This window comes from Myotis nattereri (assembly GCF_964212035.1).
Source record: "Myotis nattereri genome assembly, chromosome: 4".
Taxonomy (NCBI): domain Eukaryota; kingdom Metazoa; phylum Chordata; class Mammalia; order Chiroptera; family Vespertilionidae; genus Myotis; species Myotis nattereri.
This window is the reverse complement of record NC_138079.1, coordinates 81,705,872-81,729,529: the sequence shown is the minus strand read 5'-3', so window position 1 is coordinate 81,729,529 and position 23,658 is coordinate 81,705,872. Positions and strand designations below refer to the sequence as shown.

The 23,658-nt window shown below is 46.8% G+C and overlaps 1 protein-coding gene across 4 annotated transcripts in view; it reads left to right on the top strand.

Moving 5' to 3' along the window:
• Positions 1 to 404: 404 nt before the first annotated feature.
• Positions 405 to 23,658, top strand: part of DTX2 (deltex E3 ubiquitin ligase 2) — a 38,702-nt gene continuing 15,448 nt past the window's right edge. Inside the window, exons 1-5 of one of the 4 annotated variants that reach the window (XM_081090323.1) lie at positions 405 to 538; positions 1,714 to 1,878; positions 11,563 to 11,918; positions 14,259 to 14,895; positions 23,554 to 23,654. In XM_081090323.1, the coding sequence (XP_080946449.1) occupies positions 11,651 to 11,918; positions 14,259 to 14,895; positions 23,554 to 23,654 (1,006 nt within the window). In that variant the 5' untranslated portion in view covers positions 405 to 538; positions 1,714 to 1,878; positions 11,563 to 11,650. The remainder of the gene's footprint in view (positions 539 to 1,713; positions 1,879 to 11,562; positions 11,919 to 14,258; positions 14,896 to 23,553; positions 23,655 to 23,658) is intronic. The other 3 variants (XM_081090326.1, XM_081090325.1, XM_081090324.1) reach the window with 3 other exon arrangements.

The window sequence follows — 23,658 nt, the reverse complement described above, 5'->3', positions numbered from 1 at the left end:
TCCTGACCCAACCCCCAAATTAGGGGCATCCTTCTATGCTCCCACTCCTTTAACATAATATTTATCCCACTATATTGTAATTGTGTGTTTGTGTCTATTTCCGCAACTACTAGTAGGTTCGAAGTTCTTCCAGGAGAGAAACCAAGTTTCCAATTGACGTGTTAATCCCCAGTACCCAGCACAGGGCCTAGAACTATGTATCTACCAGTAAAAACTATGTTAAAAAAACAACAACGATGTAAAATAATCAGTAAATTAATGAAGGAGCAAGTCATGAGCAAACAGACTAAGGAGAAAGGATAGATACAGCTGAACACGTCTGCCCCGCCTCCGCCCCCCGCCCCGCCCCGCCCCCATCCCACTGAACTACATAACCCAGAAGGCCCCGCGTCCTGAGCATGCGCACTGGAGCGCAAGGAAGCTGCGACGCGGAGTTTCACTCAGGCTGTCTCCAGAGAATCGGAGCCTCCGCCGGAGTTGTGCCCAGGCCCGAGGGTAGCGGCGCCCTCCTCCTGCCCCCTCGCCCTCCTCAGCCTCGGTGAGAGGGGGCGGTCAGGCCACCTGCTGGTCGCCAGGGCTGGGGTCCCGAGGGCGCGGGGGAGACCAAACTGTGCTGGGACCGGAATGGGGCGGGCGTGGAAGTGAAGGGGGGCTGGGCCGGGCCGGAGGGGCGTCCCGGGACGAGGTCAGGAGGGGGTTTGGGAGGACCGGTCTCTAGACTGGGGGGCTCTGAGGTTGGCGTGGGGGGCATTGGGAGGCGCTGGGAGCTTCGACTGTGTGCTGGGTGGGAGGGTAAACGCCGGGGTGGAAGCCGAAGGGCTAGCAGGTGGAGGGGCGCAGAGCCGGGGAGTTTGAGCCGGTCGGTTGGAGCGAACCTCGTCCCACAGGACCTGGAGGAAGCCGGGTGACCCTGCCGCCAGGCTGCGGGGTAGGGTGTGGTTTCTGTCGGGGTCTGCCTCCTAGTGATCGACTCGCTGGAGCGGGGCTGTAATTTAGAGAGGACTCTGCCTCCGAACTCTGCTTTCCTGTCCCGAGCGGGGTCCGCCTTCCGGGAATCTCCTGTTCCCAGAGACCCTGGGTTACTTTTGCGGGGTTCGTAATGTATACTGAAGAGGATTTAGAAGACTTTTTCTGGAGCTACCCTTTCATCCCGCCTTTCTCAGCCAGCTACTAGTTCCACTTCCCTAAGTGCCGGTCGCAGTGGAAATAGTGTGTGCACAGGCGCTTGGACCCTTCAGAAACTCAAAATATTTCTGCATGCCGTCCCAGCTCCTCTGGAGTTCTAGCAGGGGGGCTCTCTGGTGGCCAACATTAGGCTTTAACTTAAGCCATTGGAGTAACTATAGCTAGGCCTCTCGTTCATTGCTGTGTGCCTGTGGCTAAACTTGAACCCTCTCCGGTGTGTTGATTTCCTTGATGCGTACACAGCAGACTGGCTTATAAAATCCTTTTGGGCTTTTCTGTGAAAGGGCTCAGGTTATTTATTTTTATTTATTTATTTATTTATTTTTTTATTATTGTTTTTGACCATTCCCTTGATTATTTGAGTGGGTAGAGGAAGACTACCGCACTGTCCGCTCTGCCTAGGGTTTCGGAAAGTAAATCTGGTGGTTTCCAGTCCCCAGTCACACGGACCCAACATCTGTGCATTCATTTTCACTAACTGCTGTTTCTCAATGTAAAACCTGATCATCTTCTTCCTTGTTGGCAAAGGTGTCTTGAAATTTGTGTTGCTGAGTCAGCAAGCCTTTCAGATTTGCCTGGGTTTTGTTGTTTGCGTTTTCTATCAAGATGGGAACTCGAACAAGTCATTTCTCCTAAGGATCGGGTGTCGCCACCAAGAAGGGACGGTTTGTGCCAGCTCTCCAGAGAGAAAAGGTGAGAGCCATGGGGACTTTACATTGCTGCCTTCTTCATCTGGTTTTCAATAGAAAAGGTGAGGACTGGGGAGGGTAGAATTTGAGATCTCCAGGATGAAAGTGAGCCCTGGGAGTAGATTGCTATTGCTCTCTCAAAGAAATTCAAGTGGCTTCTTGCCAATGACTTCTCCTGTTTAACCAGTCTTAGAGGGTGCTTTCTACACGGTTTGCACTTTAAGACATGCTTTATGGGATGAAGGACATAAGCCATGATTTCTGCATTTGAACAGGGAAATTTTCATTTCTTTTGTTGCATGAATCTTTACTGGGTGCCTCCTTTGTGTCAAGCCCCATGCTCAGTGCGGGGGGTACTGTGAGGAGCAACAAGAGCCCTGTCTTCTGGAACTTGGTTTTTTGGTAGAAAAGACAGCAAGCCATAGACAGTGACAGGTTTTGTCAGTGTGATATGCGTTGAGGAGGGGGACTCACAGGACAAAACTACCACCACTCCAGGAAGGGGGTAGGAAGGAGGGTGAGAAGCTCAGGAAGGCTTCGGGAAGATGATAGCAAGGTGAATTATGAAGGAGTAGGATTTAGAAAGTAGGGGCAGTAGCCTGGCAGAGGAGTGGGCAAAGCTGTGAAGCTACCTGGCATGTCTGGACCACTGTACATAGCTCAGTGGCTAGAGCAACAAAGGGTCGGTGTGGGATAGAGGATGCTGGGTAGGTGGGCAGAGGTCTGAGTGTGGAGGGTTTGGTGAGCCATGCCAAGGCTCTGGGGGGCAGAAGGATTTTAGGGGAAGAATTCCAGTTGGGGAGGGGGAGCATTTAAAGTTTACACACTCGCTGGAAAGTGTGGGTTGGATTTGATTGGATTATTATCTTTGTGACTGTTCCTTACACCATGCCAGCTTCTGGTAAGGGGGAGATTTTGCCCTCAGCTTGATGATGAACATAGAGAACTCTGGAGGACAGACAGAATGCTGTGGAAGTTGATAAAAGGGTATTTTCTTTCAATTGGGCACACCAAGGCATCATGGAGGTGCTATTTATTTATTTATTAACCCCTAGAGTGCCGGGGAGTGCGATCTCGCTCCTCCTGCAGTGTCCAGTTCTAAGTCTGCTTTTATTAGTGATGATGATATTGCTAAATATGTCAATTCTTGCTGTGAAGATGACGATTTTGTGGAAGATATTGAATATGTAACTTCATTTACTTGCGATTCATAATTTTTTTCCTAAACTGCTGTAAAATCAGCAAAAATGCCTTGGCAGTTTTAGCATAGTTCCTAGGATATTGGTTGGCACTCAAAGGGTTAAAATATATTTGACTGCAATCAAACCCAGGACCCTTCAGTCTGCAGGCCGACGATCTGTCCACTGAGCCAAACCAGCTAGTTCTGGAGATACTTTTTTAAAAAAAATATTTTTATTGATTTCAGAGAGGAAGGGAGAGTGAGATGGAAACATCAATGATGAGAGAGAATCATTGATCAGCTGCCTCCTGCATGCCCCCTACTGGGGATCGAGACCACAACCCGGGCATGTGCCCTTGACTGGAATCAAACCCAGAACCCTTCAGTCTGCAGGCCAACAATCTATCCACTGAGCCAAACCAGCTAGGGCTGGAGGTACTATTTAAATGGGGCCTTGAGAATATGGGTCAGGTGAGGGTGGGTGGCCAAGTGAAGGGGATTCTGTGTGGAGCTGAGGCATAGAGGTGGGGAAATGGGATGGATATGTGGTAGTAGAGCATCACTTACAATCTTTGGGAGGGGTTGGGGAGAGGGAGGTATAGGTGAAAGAGGGAATTGAAGGGAGGTGCACTGGCAAATAGGGTTGATAGAGAGGGACCAGATTGTGATGAGCTTCAGTGTCAACCCAAGGAGCTTGAACTTTATTCCAGAAATCCATGGAGATGTGGAAGAAACAGGATCAGAACTGTATTTCAGAAAGCTCAATCTTGCACCTGTCTCTGAGGTGGACTAGAAGGAGCGATAAGAGTTGGGGAAAGCCAGTGGGAAAGAATACTTATCAAGGTGAGAGGCATAAAGGTCCCAACCAGAGGGCTCTGAGGACTTGAGGAAGGAGGAGAGAGCAAGCCATGGCAGCTGCGGGGCAGTGGGAGAGAAGCTTGAGGGGGAGCAAGTCTCCCAGGTTTTTCTTCTAACTGCCTGGGTCAGAGTGGAGCCAGAGAATCTAGGAGAAACAGAATTGGGAAGAAGGAAGGTGAATTTGGCCTCAGACATGTTGTAAGTGCCTAAGATGCCAACAGGAAGGGGATGGTGGGCTAGAGAGAAAAGTCCCTGATTCATTCTACACATGCCTGCAGAAATTGTATGCCAGGGCTTGTGCCTGGCACTTGGAGTACAGAAATAAATTAAATGGTCTCTTTTCTGTGTTTAATTTTTACCTCAGACTTGCTTATATTTATTTACTAAGCTATTTTTTTTAAAATATATTTTATTGATTTTTTACAGAGAGGAAGGGAGAGAGATAGAGAGTTAGAAACATCGATGAGAGAGAAACATCGATCGGCTGCCTCCTGCACATCTCCTACTGGGGATATGCCCGCAACCCAGGTACATGCCCTTGACCGGAATCGAACCTGGGACCTTTCAGTCCGCAGGCCGACGCTCTATCCACTGAGCCAAACCGGTTTCGGCTTCTAAGCTATTTTTAATGAATGTAGTAAGCATCTGTATCTCAGCCACTCAAAACAAAAGCTTGGGGTTTGAAACAAAAAAGTATACATCTAAGCATGCAATCTTCCCATTTTCATCCTCAGATAATCATTATCCCCTTGCTTTCATTTTAATATAGGTTTATTGTACCTATATATTTCAGAGGAAACATATATAATTTAATTTTGCTAAGATTTGTCGTCCATATGATTTTATGTCATTTGTTTTTGCTACTAACATTCTATGGTGTAAGTACACCACAGTTTGTCACCTGATCTTCACGGATGGACACTTAGTTGTTTCCAGGTTTTAGCTGTTGCAGGTGTACTGCTCTGAACATTTCCATACACATCTCCTGTGGAACATGTGCAAGAGGTTTTCGTGGTATAAACTTAGGGGTGATAGTTTGCTGGGTCATCAGGTAAATAAACGTTCAACTTTCATTGCTATTGCCTGACTGTTTTCTGAAGTGGTTGTACCAGTTACATTCTACCAGCAGCAGTGTATAGGACCTCTAATTGCTCCACATTTTTGCCAGCACTTGATATAGGGCAGACTTTTTTTTTTTTTAATATATTTTATTGATTTTTTACAGAGAGGAAGGGAGAGAGATTGAGAGCTAGAAACATCGATGAGAGAGAAACATCGATCGGCTGCCTCCTGCACATCTCCTACTGGGGAGGTGCCCGCAACCCAGGTACATGCCCTTGACCGGAATCGAACCTGGGACCTTTCAGTCCACAGGCCGACACTCTATCCACTGAGCCAAACCGGTTTCGGCGGGCAGACTTTTTATTTTATTTTATTTTTTGCCAATTGAACGGATATAAACTGGTATCTTTGGATTCTTGATTTCTATGTCTCTGAGCCCTGACATTGAACATCTCTTTTTTTCAATATTTTTAATTGATTTCAGAGAGGAAGGGGGAGGGAGAGAGGGATAGAAACATCAATGATGAGAGAGAATCACTGATAGGCTGCCTCCTGCACTGGGGTTTGAGTCTAAAACCTGGGATGGGGTGGGGGTGGGGGTGGACCTTGTGCCCTGACTGGGAATTGAAACATGACCTCCTGGTTCATAGGTTGATACTCAACCACTGAGCCATGCTGGCTGGGCTGACCATCTCTTCATCAGTTTATTGGCATATGAGTTTCTTGTGAAATATTTGTTCATGTCTCTTGCCAATTTTTCTGTGGGTTTTTTGGTGCTTTATTATTATTATTGATTTGTAGGAGTTCTTTATATATTTGTTTTAATTTTTAATGCATAAGGCAAATATTTTTTCCAGCTCGTAACTTGTCTTTCTACCTTCTTTAAGGCATATTTAGTTGAATGACCATTGTTTTATTCTTTCTTTTTAAAAAATATTTGTATATGTTTTTATATTTTCAAATTGTTTTTTTAAACTTTATTGTTGAAAGTTTTACATAGGTCCCTGTTTTCCCCCCATTAACCTCTTCCAGCTCTCTCCCGCTCCTCCTCACCCAGGCCCTCACCACTCCATTGTCTGTGTCCGTGGGTTATGCATATACGCATATAAGTTCATTGGTTGATCTCTTTTATATGTTTTTATTGATTTCAGAGAGGAAGGGAGAGGAAGAGACAGATAAGAACATCAATGATGAGAGATTCATCAATCGGCTGCCTCCTGCACTCCCCTTACTGGGGATTGAGCCCACAACCCAAGCATGTGCCCTGACTGGGAATCGAACTGTGACCCCCTGGTTCATGGGTCGATGCTTAACCACGGAGCCACACCATTCTTAGTGTTAATATAGTGAAATGTATTTTTTCATTGTTAGTCAGTGTTCTGTGTCTTGTTTAAGGTATCTTTTCCTGAGCATATCCTTGCCTTGGAGAAGCCTATGCCCTAGTGGAGAGGACAAGCAGAGTATGTGCCACATAGTAGGTGCTTAATAAATGACACACCCGCTGCCTAAGAACATAGTGTGTCCACTTATATAGCCTGTATTTTTGGTTTGTTGTGAGCATTATCTTAGGTCTGTAAGCTTTTTGTAAACATTTTTCAAGACTTAAAGTCTATCATTAAGATATACCATAATTTATTTAGGAATTTCATTTTGTAAACCAGTGTCACTCCAATACTTGCACTCAGATATTACCTGGACATTGATTGTTAAGAGTGACCAATTCTCCCTGTGTGGCAGGAGCTGATGTAGGAATAATTTCACAGTATAGAGTCTCAAGCTGGGAATTAAGAGAGGAGTAGGTGGACAGGTGGGGTAGACATACTCTCAGTGGGGTTGAGGGTCATGGAAGAACCTGGCCTCTTCTGGGTCCTTCCTTGAGTTCCTGATGGCTGAAACAGAGGGCTCATCTGAAAAAAAGATTTATGTAATCTGTGTGCGTGGCATTATAACAGATAAGAGGGTCCGGAGGAAGTGTAGAGAGGGAGGGCAGAACCTGATTTCCTTACACAGGGAAAGGTGTTAATGCCTGGTATGGCTCTGGGAAGCAGTTGGGGTTTCTAGTGGTGGCGCTGACAACATGCTGCCTGCCGTGTTATTGGATGCTGTATTTCATCATCAGATGTTGGGCAAAGACCAACGTGTCTGCAGAGGGAAGGGCATGTCCTTGAGGTGGCTAGACATAGGCACTCTCCTATTTTAGTAGAAAGAATGGGTTCAGAGAAGTGGAACACAGTGATAGATGTTGGGTAGGTGGTAGGGGAGAGGTCGACACACCATGGCCCATGGGTCAAATTTGGCCCACTGCCTGTTTTTGTTAATAAAGTTGTATTGGAATTGTATACCTGAAACCTGTATTATTTTGTAAACCAGTGTCACTCCAATAAATTCAATAAAAAGGGGGGAAAATTTTATTGGGACACAACCACTCCAGTTAGTTTACACATTGTCTATGGCTGTTTTTGCATTTAGTACCAGAGTTGCATAGTTGCAACAGGCACCCTTTGTTCTGAAAAGCATAAAATAAGTAGTTTCTGACCTTTTATAGGAAAAGTTGGCCAACTCCTGCCATGGGGAGTCATGGTAACTGTGGTAACCTGGAGAATGTGTACTAGCAAGTTGTTTCTGGATGAATAATGAATCTAGGTCAGGCCTGCAAATGCTGCCAACTTTTCTCGTTCTCAAGAAGCTGGAAATCTGGATTAAAAATGTTTTATTGATTGATTGATTCTAGAGAGGAAGGGGGAGAGAGAGAGAGACATCAATTTGTTGTTCCATTTATTTATGTATTCATTGGTTGCAGTGCTGTGGACAGGAATTTGCAGCTAAATCCCACAAGAGAACACAAGGGAAAGCAGGATGGTGGCTTTTTTTTTGTGGTCACAGCTGTTGATATAAAAAAAAAATTTTTTTTGTTTGATCATACAAAGTAATATGGCCACCATAGGACATTTGCAATTGTAGAAACAGGTAAAAAAATTTACAATTCCATCACTCCTATTAATATTTCAGAGTGGTTCCTTCTGGCCTTTTGCAAATTATTTTATATAAGGTAAAAAGATCATGGGCTTTATGGTGTCACAGATTGGCCGCCTGACCTTGGGTAAAATTCTTAATTTCTTTTGGCTTCAGTTCCCTTGTGTGCAAAATGGAAATAATTTCTATTTTCAAGGGTGGTTGAGGGTTGAGAGAACTGGATGACAAAAGCACCAAGCAGAGTATGTGCCACATAGTAGGTGCTTAATAAATGACACACCCGCTGCCTAAGAACATAATGTGTCCATTATATAGCCTGTATTTTTGGTTTGTTGTGAGCATTATCTTAGGTCTATACGCTTTTTGTAAACATTTTTCAAGATTTAAAGTCTATCATTAAGATGTACCATAACTTATTTAGGAATTTCATTATTTTAAGGTGTTTAGATTGTTTCCAGATTGAGGATTTCTTCCTTGCCCAATAATAATAATAATAATAATTTTAATAATTAAGAACACTAAATAGCCCTGTCATTAGGAGCTGAAACAAATTAGGTTTTTGAACAGTAGCTCCCCAATGGCTGAGGTAGCTGTACAAAATGGGTGCATTGTGCATAATATAGGGCTGCTATATGTGCATAATTGCTGTGTTCAAGTTGAACGCCCGTGACCATTTCTGGTCAGTGCCTCAAACGCCTGGCCCCTGCAGCTGAAGGTTCACCTCTCTTTTGCTCTCTTGTGTATCAGACCCTCTGGAATATTAGATATTGAAGAGCTGCAGTTGCAGCTTTGGGTCAGCCCTAGGTCTGCCCTTGGAACTCCTGTTCCAGTGGGGAGATAGACACTGAGACCAAGCATAAGTGGAATGTGTGTGAAGACACTGATGAGGGAGGAGGTCAGAGGGCTCAGGAGGAGGGTGCTGTGGCTGAGTTGGAAAGATGGACAAATTTGCTTAGTGTTTAGGTGGAAAGAGGACAGGAGTCTAGACATGCACCAGCAGGATCAATGGCTGGGAGGTGGAAATGGCTCTGAATGTTCTGGCATTTGCTAGAATTTAATGTGACTAGACATAAGGTGGAGGCCTTGCAATGAGTGGGGACAGCAGCTGAGCACGGAGAGGCTGTGTGCCATGACTGTTGCATCTCCGGGTCTCCAGTACCCAGACAGGGCCTGGACCATGGTGGTCTCAGTCTATGGAGACTGAACACTTTTATGAAAAGATTTAGTTGAAGTTCTCAACTGTATTTCTCAGGCTGTTTGGCAAAGTTGTACGAGTTGGTTCATCTGGGAATCTGTGGACATACTATGTGTGCTGATATATGGGAGGCTTCTGCTGCCTGAGAGGTGAATGATGCCTGCCAGGAGTTGCCAGGGAAGTCTGGATTTAGGAGTAATTGGCTCTGAAACTGGTCCTGGGATTTGTACCGGATGTAGTTCCAGAGACTTCTAATTGCAGGCACTGCGCTAATAAGCCCGCCTGTTATCCCAAGGGCATCCCAGGTCCAGTCCTCCAGTGCAGGACGTGTCCTTTTATTGGAGCAGTTGGCAGCTCAGTGGCAGCCTTGGCACGCACAGGTGTGCTCAGTTATTGCAGGTCTGACTCATTGCCTGTGTTCTCCTGCTTTGTGGCTCAGTGCTGCCGCAGGCTGCCACTCCTCACCCAGACTTGAGGGGTGCGGAGGTACTGGGGTTGAGGGGAGCAGGCGAAGGGAGGGAGGCCAATATTTGCTGATACCTGCTGTGTCCCTGGTGCTTTGCTGGGTTCTCTATACACATCTATGCTTTAATCCCCATGAAAAGCACTTAGAATAGATGTTGGTATCTTCATTTCCAAATGAAAGAAAAATAAAGCAAACTTCAAGAATTGAGGTACCTTTATCAGGATACCTGAATAGAGTCAGTCAGCAGCATGTTGACACCAGAGCCCATGCCTGTTCCTTTTCATGTGTTGCTCCAGATCTACCTTCCTTGTGGGGCCTTCTTATTGAAACCCTGACGGTGTAGTGCAATATTAGGGATGTCAGCAAAAGCCTAGGGTCCCAGCCTTATTACCAGCCTTACAAGCAAGTCACTGCAACTGACTGGGCCTCAGTCTCCTCATCTGCAAAAGGGGGATAAATTTCAATGTCTGTACTTAAGTGGTTTGTATGGGAATCAGAGTAGATGGTATGACTGGGAACCCTGCTGGCACCAGGCCTGCATGAGCATGCTATAACAGACTTGAGGTGTGGGTTCCTCTCTCTGTTCCTCATTCCCTGTCTCTAGGTGGGCTCTATAAGTGGAGCCCAAGGTAGAGTTCAGGCTAACCTTTCTTCTCTAAGAAAATGGGTGTCAGAGCTGGATTGATCTGGGATTACTCTCAGTGCTGACACTTAGCAGTATGTGTGTGACCCTCAATAAGACCTTGACCTCTTTGAGCTTTGGTTTCCTGTCCATAAAGTAGAAGAAAAAGCACCTTGTTGGTCTGTTAGGCTTAAATGACACAAGCACATTTGGTGTTTGCCACTAAATGTTGGTCCTGTTCCTCACACACTCTGGGGAACCGCCATGACATAGTGCATTCACAGATTTTTCTCCTTCAAACAGCTGCAGGTGCATAGGACCATCGTCCCCTTCCATTCAGCTGTGTTTTGAATTAGCATGTGTATAACACTGTGTGACAAGGCCTTTGCTGGGGCTGGTGATATGGCTGTGGACAGGGCAGACTCACCAGGTTGCTGTTGGTGGGGAGAAAGGGGATAGAAAGACACAGAACATCATCATATACATACATGTATATGGGCATAGAATACTGGCCGGTGCTGTGAAGAAGGAATTCATGTTCTGGGTGGCTTGGGAAAGGCTCCCTGAGTGACAGGCTGGGCCTGAAGGATGAATAGAGTGTACAAGGGAAGAAGGTGGGCTGGAGTGACTCGGAAAAGAATGTCTTGGAAGATGGTTGTAAACTCTCTGGACCTGATCCACTGGTCAGTGAGGCCCAGGCACAGGGAATGGAGTGCAGAGACCAGGCTTCAGCAGGCAGGAGATTTTAGTGTTTATCAAGGGCATCCTTCATGGTTAACGATGCCTCCTTGGGCAGCCTGGAGACTCAGTGGAGCTAGGACCCATGCTGTGAGTCTAGTCTCAGCCTGCCATTGAGTCCCTGTGTCCTAGAGCCCTGGTCCTTTTTGAGACAGTTTCCTTTTCCCATCTGTAGCATGGGAGAAAAACCTGCTTTGGAAACCATAGCATCCTCACACAGGTGTAAGGGGTCATGATAACCTCAGTCCATTAGGGGTTTGGGGTGATTCATGAAAACACATACAGTATAAAAGGATACATTTAGTACTGGGTCAGAGGGAAGTTGTTGGTAAAAAGACAGAAGCTGGGCTGATGATCACCTAAAATTCACTTCACTGTATCTTCCTGAACATTTGCAGAAGTAGGTAGGCTGCTAGATTGACTAAATTCTTCCTGGCTGCCTGAGCAAAGAGACAAGGTTGGGTACTTGATTCAAGATGCTTTAAGATAGGGGGAAAAGTGACTATGGAAAAGCATGATTTTTTCTCTGCACCGAGGCTGACTCTGGCAGAGCCATTGTGTGCATTGGTCACTGCTTGTTTGTCCTGTTTACAGGTCTGCTGGAAACACTGGGCAATGAGCCGGAGACACCAGCCCGGAGTGGTCTGAAGCCATTTGGGAAAGCAGAGAGATCCTGGGGAAGATGGCCATGGCCCCAAGCTCTTCCTTGGCTCAGGTGTACACCAGCCCTGTGGCAGTGGTCGTGTGGGAGTGGCAGGATGAGATGGGCACCTGGCACCCCTACAGTGCCACTGTCTGTAACTACATCGAGCAGCAGTTTGTCCAGCAGAAGGGCCAGCGCTTTGGGCTGGGGAGCCTGGCCCATAGCATCCCTTTAGGCCAAGCTGACCCCTCGCTGGCCCCTTACATCATCGACCTCCCCAGCTGGACCCAGTTCCGCCAGGACACTGGTAAGACATGTTCTGCTTCTAGTATGTATCCAAGCACCTGCTTTGGGTCAGCTGCCACCTAGATGTTGGAGTTACAGAATTGACTCTCAGAGCTTAGTCCTGCCCCTGATATGCATACAGTTGGGAGGTGGGTACTGTGAGTGATAGCAGGTACCACACAATGTGCGATGTACAGTAGGTCTTCACTTAACATCGATAGGTTCTATGACTTTAAGTGAAATGATGTATAACGAAACCAGTTTTATCACAGGCTAATTGATATAAACAAGAGTTAAGTTTCTGTGGCATCCCATCAACATTTTAATGAGATAATGCTATTTGAGTCGCTGCTGTACCTGTTAGTAGTAGAGGGCACCTTGGGAGCACAGTGCAGAGGCCCTCACAGGCCCTTTCCCAAACCAAAAATGCCTGTTTGTACCTGCAGAGATTTGATGATCTCGCTGTCAGGCGGCTAGCATGGAGGTCGTGTGCTGTGCTAGTTTTGGCTCCAGTGCACCGTAGCTGTGTGACCTGGGCAGGTTACTTCACTCTCCTGTGCACGTGTGTTTGGTTTTATTATAGGTTTTGATCGGTATTGCTGAGAATGGGGCCAACAACTTCCTCTCAGAGTTTTCCTTGTTCCTCTAGCCCAGCGGTTCTCAGCTGGGGGTGATTCTGTCCCCCAGGACATTGGATAATGTTTGAAGACAGTTCTGATTGTCATGACTGTGGGGCAGGGCACTTTGGCATCTGTTGGGTAGAAAGCAGGGATGCTGCTAAACATCCCATTGTGCGCAGGACTGGCCCCGTGACAAACAATTATTACCCAGAGTATCACTTGTTTCAAGGAACCCTGCTCTGGTCCCTGTAGCAGCATCCTCAGGCTAGTGAGACTAAAGCTTCCCATCAGTTGGATGCACGTGAAAGTCCCTGCCTTCATGATGTTTGCAGGAAACTGAGAAAGGTGGCACGCCAGATAAATAATATGTGCGTTGTGTTTTATGTCAGATAGCACGCAGTAATGTTAATCAGGGAGTGGAAGCGAGGGTTGGGAAAGGCTGACTTGAAGTTTGAGCTTCAGTGCCATTGGCAAGGGACAGAGAGAGACTGAAGGAAGGGCAGGAGAGGGGCAAGTTCTGCAGTGCTTTGCAGTCTCTCAGAAGGACTGCTTTCATCCTGAAAGAGGGCGCCAAGGAAGGATTGGGGCAGAGGAGTGATGTAATCTAATTTGGAGTAAAGAGCAGCCCTCTGGCTGCTGTGGATGGAGGTAAGGGCTGCTGCAGTCGAGAGACCAGGTGCAAGGTAATCGCAGTGATCATCTTTTGGCAAGTGCTTAGAAGCATGGCCGAAATTTATTTTTTTCTTTTTCTCCGTAATCTTCAGGTTTGATTTTATTTATATAAGCTAAGCTAAGCACAGGGTGTTACCCAATATTTGCCACTTAAGAAGTCAGAGGAAATGGTACATCCATGTAAGAGAATTATGTAACAATAATGAGTTTTACAACGTTTTAGAGAAACATAAAATACTTCTGGCATAATATGTGAAAATAGCAGGAAAGGTTTTTCAGTATGATTCTCAGCTACCTGGATGTGTGTGCCTAGATGGGAAGAAATGCATTGCAGTATAAATGATGTGCTTTCCTTTGGTGGTTAGATTATGGATGATTTCATTTTCTTTATACTTTTTTGTTTCAGTTTTTTAAGTGAAGTTGCATAGGTTTCATCATTAGACATATTTTTATTTATTTATTTATTTTTAAAATCCTCACCAGAGGATATTTCTTCCCCCCCTCCCCCATTGATGTTTAGAGAGAGTAGAAGGGAGGGAGGATTGGGGGGGGGGGGAGAGAGAGAGAGAGAAAGAAAAACACACCCATGTTCTCACGTCAGTTGGTTGCATCCCACATACCCCGACCAGGCCAGGGATGGAACCTGCAACCCAGATACGTGCTCTTGACTGAGAATCGAACCCGAGACCCTTCGGTGTGTGGGCCGATGCTCTAACCATGAGCAATGCTGGCTAGGACTAGAAATCGTTTTTAAAGCCTCATTGAGTCTGAGCCACAGCAGTTCTCTGACCTAAACTTTCAGCATCCCCCACTCCTGCCCAGGAGCATGGATCCCCCGCTGCTACCTGATCCTTTTGGGCCACAGGTTTTTTATCTAGAGAGGGCTCTCTATCCTTCACCCAAAAGTTGGGAAGAACAACCAATGCCAGACTTTAGGTCAGATGGCACCATGACCCCTATATATACTGTGATCATATTAATTTAACTTGGTTGTAGGAGAAAATAAAACTCCATTTGTTTGGGGGTGCTAGCAGATTAACCATTTATATGTAATATTCCTTACAAAACAGGCACCATGCGGGCTGTGCGGAGGCACCTGTTTTCCCAGCTCTCAGCCCCGGGCCAGGGCATTGTCTGGGAGTGGCTGAACGATGATGGCTCCTGGACAGCCTATGAAGCCAGCATTTGTGACTATCTGGAGCAGCAGATGGCCAGGGGCAACCAGCTTGTGGACTTGGCACCTTTGGGGTACAACTACGTCGTCAACTATGCCACCCACATACAGACCAACAAGGTTTCGAACTACTGCCGTAGCGTGCGGCGCCAAGCAGGGCCCCCTTACCCAGTGACCACCATCATCGCTCCACCAGGCCACATGGGAGTCGCCTGCTCTTGCCATCAGTGCCTCAACAGTGGCGGAACTGGCCCTGTGTCAGGTCGCTATCGCCACTCCATGACCAGCCTCCCTGCATACCCTACTCCTCAGACCCCCCAGAGGACTGCTGTTATCTATGGGGCCCACCAGGCCTTTGCCCCATACAATAAACCCTCACTCTCTGGAGCTAGGTCTGCACCCAGGCTGAACACCACCAACCCCTGGGGTGGGGTGCTGCCCTCCTTGGGGAACCAGCCCTTTTACTGCTCCAGCCTCTCCCACCTGGGACCTCAGCGCCAGCCCCCAGGACCATCCACTGCCAGTGGAGCCAGGTATCTTGTGTTATTGAGGGTCGTTTTGTCCACCTGTGTACCTTGTCAGCAGGCTTGAGTTTTGCTTTTCCTTAGCTGGGAAGACTCACCCAAATAGCTGCAGACTTACACCTGCTTCTGTTGTTGTTCCTGCTATGTCATCTCCTTTGCATGTGCCTTGTGGTGCCACAGCTGTCCACAGCCTTGCATCCCACAAAGCCTTGACCTCTGGGACTTGAGTGTTGGTAATTGCCACACAGGTTAAGACCAGTAATCCCTCCATTCACTCAGGAGAATCGCACTCTCTGTGTAGAGCAGCTAACCACCTTTGACTGTGCCTGTGTGCCATGTAGCTGGTACCATGTGCCTGAGAACATTTCACTGACATTTCACCTCATAGACATGGAAGGTTCAGTCCCCTCCCTAAGTCCACAGTCTTGCCCAGGAGAAAGTTTTGAGCTCAGCTTTGGTTGAGGGGAGAGCAAAATGTTAGGGAGGAGCACTTAGGAGGTGGCAACAGATGACATAGGACAGTCCCTCTGTGCTGATGCATTCCAGCCCGCTGTCTATCAGAGCTCTCTGCACCTGAGAAACAGGCCCCATCCAGACCAGTTGGCACTTAAAAGTGAGAAAAGTTCCTGGAGTGGCCAGTTGGGCTGTGCTCCTGGGGTGCTCAGACACCTGTCACTGACAAGGGCCTTGTCATTGATCATTACTGAGAGTGTTGGGTTTGGAGAACATTTTGAGAATTCAGAGTGGTAGTTGGGATGGGGGCTGATTTCTGAGATAGGGTGACCTGGGCAGGTAGTGACTGGACATGTGGGCCCATGGCTGCCCTGTTTCTCAGGGAGTCAGCATCTTGTTGATTTGCACTGCTGTGAGCCAGTCAGCATCTTGTTGTTGCCTCACTCACCCAGCTCCATCCCTGCCCACTTGACCACAGTGAGGGCTGAAGCTTTCTAGTGTGGCAAGGCCTTGGCAGCATTTTTTAAAGCTGGGTTTCAGAGGACCCTGCCAGCTTCTAGCAGACACAGTGACAACTGCCATTCACTGAGTACATGTTAAGCCAGTCCCATTGAGCAGGCTCTGTGAGTGATTTCATTCATCCTCATAACAGCCATGTGGTGAGTGGTGTCCTCAGCTTACGGGTGAGAACATTGAGGCTGACGAGGTTGGCAGCCCAGCTAGCAAGTGGCAGAGCTGGGATTAAAACGAGGCCCCAGAGTGGGCCATGTGGGACACATGGGGTTCCTGAAGCTCTCTTAAAGGCAGAGGAGAGGAAGATAGACGGTATCTGGAGGGATGAGTGTGGAGGAGTCCGACAGACAGGAGAGGAATGGGTCCTGGGTGTTCAGGGCATCTTCCTGGGCATTTTCTCCTGAGAGTGGGGCATGAGGATCTAAGATTTTTCTGGGAATTGGGAGCACAGGGAGGTTTTACTTGAGCCTTCTCTGTGGACTTTTACACAGACATTAGCAAGTAGGACTCTGTGCGAGCCCAATTCCACCCAGTGCCCTTTTGAGGCCCCTCCAATATGTGGGTCAGTCTCTTTTAGAGAGAAGTGTGCTATATCTGCCAGCCCAGAAGGATTATCCGTAGGGCTAGAGCTTCTACTCGTTCGGCTTTGCCTAGCCTCCTGGGCTTCTTAAGTTCTTACAAATTGTTTTAAGGCAAACTTCTGGATGATTCTAGAGGTGGGGTTCTGGGACTGAGCCAGGCAATTTATAAGCTTGGTTGCTTTCTCCCAGTACAGGGCTTCCATTGCTTTCACCTCCCCAGCCTGAGGCCTGAGAGACTGTTGGTGTGGGCCCAACTGGTACAGGCCAAGCCAGTTACTGAAGGGAAAGTGGCTGGGCCAGACGGTCTTACCTTTATTGATGGGCCATGCGTGTTGGTGCTTGTCCTGTATTGTAAGCCAGGAGGGAACCAGGCCAGCTGGCTCTGTTAGTTGAAACAGCCTCAAAGGGACCTGCCTCCTAAGGTGGATGTTCATCTTTATCTCCTACAACTTTTTGGGAACTGGGAGGGGTGATCCTTACTTGCATGGGCCTATCCTCACTTAGAGAAACTAGGTTTTCCTGTATCTAATTTGTAGTGGGGCCCTCTTCAGTTAACCCTTCTCTGATGGGTGTTGTAGAGCCAGAGGGGGCTTAATAAATGGCTGACTTCTTAACCCACTGAGGGTGGGAGGATTGAAAACACTTGGCAACTTGGTCTCCCTAGGGTCTGTGGTATAGTTCTTGAAGCCAAATGAATGCCAACAGCATTAGGTGAAAGTTACCATGTTTGTGGAGGAGAGGAGAAGGCAGCAGGACAGACAGTGCCATGCACTGGGGAAGCCTGAGAACCAGCTGTGTTTAGTGGTAGCCACTGGAAAGAACACATGAGTAAAATAAAAATGTGTGGAACCCATGTGGTTTCAGATAGCTTCTTGCTCAATCTGGGTAAAACCTTGGCTGACTGATTTCCTTGTGCCCTGAGAGGCTTTCTGAGTAGGCAGCAGTACATGGAGAAGGTACACGATTTGTCACTGAGCTGCTGGATTTATGTAAATTTCCTGGTCATTGAAGTTTATCCCTTTAAGCACCAAACTTACGTTTTCATGATGTTGGATGGAAAACTTTCCAAAATGTGTCATGCATACTCTGTCTTCTTTAATAGAGGGTGTACCGGCTTGTGCATTTTAATGACTTGAGGTGGTGATTATGCCCAGCAGCCTGTTGCTGCTCTGGTGTGACTAAGCCTCGGCACACTTTGTCTCTGCACTAAGCAGCCCTAGAAAATGGCTCTTGCAGTTTGCTTTCATTTGTTCTGTTCTTACTGCCTGTCTCCCTCCCTCTAAGGCAGTGGTTCTTAACCTTCTGGCCCTTTAAATACAGTTCCTCATGTTGTGACCCAGCTATAAAATTATTTTCGTTGCTACTTCATAACTGTAATGTTGCTACTGTTATGAATTGTAATGTAAATATCTGATATGCAGGATGGTCTTAGGCGACCCCTGTGAAAGGGTCATTCGACCGCCAAAGGGGTCGCGACTCACAGGTTGAGAACCACTGCTCTAAGGGCGCCCTACTCCCTCCTGCTGCTGGCCAGGCTCTTTAGGTTTGTGTGATTTGAAATCCTGGGTTCCAGGTGGGACTTTCCTCCTGACTCACTGCAGGTTTCTGGGCCAGCTCTGTTCCCTTTCCAGGTCTCTCTTTTCACCTCTTAAAATTAAGTAGGTGGGTTGGCCAGTTTCTGAAGTTTCCTTTTGCTCTAATATTGCTGTTGGTTTCAGGGTTTAGTGAGGGCTCTGCAGAAAGGTGTTCGGCAGCCCGTCGGCTTTCCTGTACCTCCTTTGCTCCTCTGAGACCTGGAAACAATGGGTGCTGATCAAGCCTCGTAACTGCCCTGGGGGCCTTTTGGAATTATTTTCATCTTACAGGTAGAGAAATGGAAGCTCCGAAGGGGACTCGACATGCCTAAGGGCACATAGCTTTAAGCAGGAGTAGGCACTGGAGGTGGGGTGTCAGATTCCGCATCTGCCGCTCCTTGTCCTGTACATGCTGGTTGGTGCTGGCTTCCTGGTCTTTGGGAAGCTGCCAGGAGGCCTTTCATTTCCTTACTCTTCAGCCTCCTAGTGCTGCCCCTTACCTGGGACTGTCAAATTCTGTCTGTCCTCATGTGTCATGTTCTCATCTCCATTGGGAAGCTCCAGGAGGTGGTCTCAGACAGGAAGGCCAGGTATGCTTAGTAGGTAGACCCAGGAAGGTGAGAGGCAGAGAGGGAGGCTTGAGGCAGTGACTGAGGGAATTCTCAGAGAAGGGCACTGCACACGATGCCCCACAGAGGGAGCCTGCTGTTAGTCTGAGCCCTTTGAGGATGATGGAATGGATCGATGACCACCAAGGTTCTGTCCACTCTTGGGACTTCCCATCTTGGGAACCACTAGATCCTTTTTCTGCTTCACACTCTCTGATCAGAGCAGGGAAATGGGGGAAGGAGCTAGGATAATTCATGGGGGAAGTGGCCACATTGGGAGACCCCTAAGCAAATAAAACTTAGTCATGATTCCTGGTTCTTGGTCCCTGTTCCAGGGTGAGTTGCCCACTGGAAGCCTCATTGCATATCTGTTTTCTGCTCTAGTTTTTGAGGGGATGAAACACAAAATTAGGTCTTCTCCCTTGGATATATGCCTCCCTCTGGTGAAGGAAGACCCCACTTCCTGGAGCCCCTCTGGGCCGGTCGTGCTGAGCCCACTCAGTAGCCCATTAATTTTGTGCCATTGTAGAGCCAGGCTTCAGCTTTCTGGCTTCCTGGTTAAGGGCTTGGGAGTTGAAAGATGACTGGGAGGGCTATATCTTCTTGAATTCCTTCATTTACAGAACCTGAGAATTGCAGAAATAGCTGGCTCTTCAACTGAGGAAAACAGATCAGTGAATGTTGATGAAGCTATAAGATTAATTGCTCAGTTGTAATGCACCTAGTGATGCATCAGATTCCCCCCAAAGACCAATAAATTAAATGCTTTATACAACGGCTTAGCCTGGTCTGTGTGGCTCAGTGGTTGAGCATCGACCCATGAACCAGGATGTCAGGGTTCGATTCCCAATCAGGGCACATGCCGGGTTGCAGGCTTGATCCCTAATGTGGGGTGTGCAGGAGGCAGCCAATCAATGATTCTCTGTCATCATTGATGTTTCTCTCTCCGTCTCCCTTCCTCTCTCTAAAATCAAAAGTGCATTTTTAAAAATATTTTTATTGATTTCAGAGAGAAAGAAAGAGGGAGAGAGAGATAGAAACATCAATGATGAGAGAGAATCATTGATTAGCTGTCTCCTGCACGCCACCGCCCCCGTCCCCCCCTCCCCCCGCCTCCACTGGGGATCGAGCCGGCAACCTGGGCATGTGTCCTTGACCGCAATCGAGCCTGGGACCCTTCAGTCCGCAAGCCGATGCTCTATCCCAGCCGTGGGCAAACTATGGCCCGCGGGCCGGATCCGGCCCGTCTGAAATGAATAAAACTAAAAAAAAAAAAAAGACCGTACCCTTTTATGTAATGATGTTTACTTTGAATTTATATTAGTTCACACAAACACTCCATCCATGTTTTTGTTCCGGCCCTCCGGTCCAGTTTAAGAACCCATTGTGGCCCTCGAGTCAAAAAGTTTGCCCACCCCTGCTCTATCCACTGAGCCAAACCAGCCAGGGCTCAAAAGTGTATTTTTAAAAAGATATAATGGCCTAAAGCCAAATTAGTGACTTGAACTTAGTCACTGTGTGAAGCAAGACCTTTTTTTTTTAATCCCTTAATTTTGAACAATTTTATATTTACAGAAAAGTTACAAAGAGTAAAGAGAGTTTCCATATCTCCCGTACCTGACTTCTCATGTTAACATCTTTCATAACCATAGTGCAGTTTTCAGAACCAAAGAATTATCATTGGTGCAGTACTATTCATTAAACCAGTTTTCAACCACTCATCTCATTCTGTGTCTCATTCTTTGCATCCAGTTGTCAATTCTCCTCTTTCTACCATCGTGACTATTCCTTGGTCTTTCTTCATCTTCCTATAACCCTGACACTTTCATAATTACTTTGTCAAATGTCTCTTAATTTGGGTTTGTCAGATGTTTTCTCATAATTTGGACTGAGTTTTTGCAATCTTGGCAGGAACTGCAAAAATGGTGATGTGTCCTTGGAGCATTGTTTCTTGGGGTTCCTGTTACTGATTGATCATATTAATGGCAATGTTGGTCTTGATCACTTGTTAGAGTGGCTTCTGCTGGATTTTTCTTCTACAGCTACCATTGAGCTCTCATTTTTGTGTGTGTGTGTGCTTATTATAGTTTGATTTTTTTTTCATGTTTTTTTTTTTAATCTTTATTGTTCAGATTATTATAGTTGTTCCTCTTTTTTCCCCCCATAGCTCCCCTCCACCCGGTTCCTACTCCACCCTCTACCCTTACCTCCCCGCCCCCCACTGTCCTCATCCATAGGTGTACGATTTTTGTCCAGTCTCTTCCTGCACCCCCACACCCCTTTCCCCCCGAGAATTGTCAGTCTACTTCCTTTCTATGCCCCTGATTCTATTATATTCACCAGTTTATTCTGTTCATCAGATATTTTATTCATTTGATTTTTAGATTCACTTGTTGATAGATATGTATTTGTTGTTTATAATTTTTATCTTTACCTTTTTCTTCCTCCTCCTCTTCTTAAAGAATACCTTTCAGCATTTCATATAATACTGGTTTGGTGGTGATGAACTCCTTTAGCTTTTTCTTATCTGTGAAGCTCTTTATCTGACCTTCAATTCTGAATGATAGCTTTGCTTGGTAAAGTAATCTTGGTTGTAGGTTCTTGCTATTCATCACTTTGAATATTTCTTGCCACTCCCTCTGGCCTGCATAGTTTCTGTTGAGAAATCAGCTGACTGTCGTATGGGTACTCCCTTGTAGGTAACTAACTGTTTTTCTCTTGCTGCTTTTAAGATTCTCTCTTTGTCTTTTGCTCTTGGCATTTTAATTATGATGTGTCTTGGTGTGGTCCTCTTTGTATTCCTTTTGTTTGGGGTTCTCTGCCCTTCCTGGACTTGTAAGTCTATTTTTTTCACCAGGTAGGGGAAGTTTTCTGTCATTATTTCTTCAAATAGGTTTTCAATATCTTGCTCTCTCTCTTCTTCTGGCACTCCTATAATTCAGATGTTGGTATGCTTGAAGTTGTCCCAGAGGCTCCTTACACTGTCTTCATGTTTTTGGATTCTTTTTTCTTTTTGCTTTTCCAGTTGGGTGTTTTTTACTTCTTCGTACTTCAAACCTTTGACTTGATTCTTGCAATCCTCTAGTCTGCTGTTGGATCTCTGTATAATATTCTTTATTTCAGTCAGTGTATGCTTAATTTCTAGTTGGTCCTTTTTCATATCCTCGAGGGTCTCACTAGACTTACTGAGAGTCTTACTAAATTTATCGGCAGTTTCTAGAAAATTCTTGAAAAACCTTATAACCATGGTTTTGAACTCTATATCCAGTAGTTTGCTTTCCTCCATTTCTGTCATTTGTGACCTGTTTCTTTGTCTCCGCATTTTGGCTGCTTTCCTGTGTTGATAGAGTGGCTTTCTGTGCTAGGTGTCCTATAGGGCCCAGTGGCTCAGCCTCCCCAATTACCTGAGGTGGACACTCTTGGTGCACCCCTTTGTGGGCTGTGTGCACAGTCTTGTTGTAGTTAAGCCATGATTGTAGTTGGTATCACTGGGAGGAATTGACCTCCAGGCCAATTGGCTGTGAGACTCAGCTGTGTCTACGGTGGGAGAACTTCTGTGCTGGAGACACCCTTATGGGGCAAGACTTGTTTCAGTGGGGCTTTGGTGCTCACTGAGTCTGTACCCTGAGTGTGTCCCTTATGGATCTGAGGTGTTGTAATCTGGATGGTCCCACTCTGACCACTGGGTACACTGGCTCTTGGATCTCTAAGGAGGTGCTAATTTAACCTCTGCCTGAGGCTACCCAGCAGAAGCTATGGAGAGATCTGAAGATTCCTCTTCTTTGTTTGGGATTTGGAGGTGCCCAGATGAGGCCCAGCTGTGAATCAATGCAAGCTGCTGTGGGGCCTTGGGCCTTCTTTTGGATATTCTGGGTCTCTCTGACCCAGCTGCAGTTTGTTAGGTAATTTTAGATTGCAAAGGGCCAGGTCATTCATATGCAAAAGCCTCTGCACACAGCTTGGGTGGGGCGGGGTCTCAGGGAATCAACAGGGCGGAGCAAACAGCTATGGCCGATCCTCAGTCCTGCCCTAAGAGGTCCAGGGTCTCAGTGTCCCGCTGTAATCGCTGCAAGCACCTCTGAGAGAAAGCCGCCCTCGAGTTCCGCCCGCTGCCAGACAGTCCAGTTTCTCCCCATATGAGTCTGGGTCACCAGAGACTCACCCGGAACTGGAGTTCAGAGCAGTCGGGGGCTTGTGACTCCCTCCCGATTGAAAAAGACAACCAAGTCCTCAGTTGCCAGCCCTTTCCCCATGCGCCTCCGGACCTCTGCACTTTACTTCTGCACCTCCTCTGAGTCTCAGTGTGCTTTTCTCTTTCCTTCTAGTTATAGAATTTCCACTCAGCCAGCCTCCTGTGGTTCTGGATGATGTCCGTTTTGTCTTTTAGTTGTATTTCTGAAGTGGTTGTGCGAGGCATCAATTTCAGGTGTTTACCTTTGCCGCCATCTTAGTTTCTCCGTCTAGAGCTCTCATTTTTATGAAGCTAGCAAGCTCAAAATTTTTTGTCTTCAGAGTCTCTGGATTTGCCAAGAAAACATTTTTTGATAGTTAAAGGTTCTTTGTAAAATGATGAGACCTCATATCCTAGCAGTCCCTGCCTGGCCTGAAGTTTGATTCTTGTCAGATGATTTTGCAGAGGCAGTGGTGGTGCACCGGGCTCTGGGCTTAACATTTTGAAGTATTCAGATTCTATAGGTTAGTTTGGGTCTGAGAGTGGTGAAATTCAGATTTCTTTGCTCCTCTTTTCAGATGCTCTTCATCAGATCTTTAATTAAAAAAAGAAAAAAGCAGAAGCCCTCACTCACACAGAAGCAGCTGTGAAAAGTGAAACTGTGAAGGGACCTCAGCAGCACTAGTGTGTCTCTACCCGGTGTTTCTCTGACTCGCCTTTCTGCTAAGTCAGCTCCACACAATAAATTTTGCTCTCTTCTCCCCAAGTGCCTCCATGCCCAGCGGTCCTGTGAGCAGCCCTGGGAGCATCCCCACCACTGTGCCCGTGCAGATCCCGAAGCCCAGCAGGGTCCAGCAAGCCCTTGCAGGTAG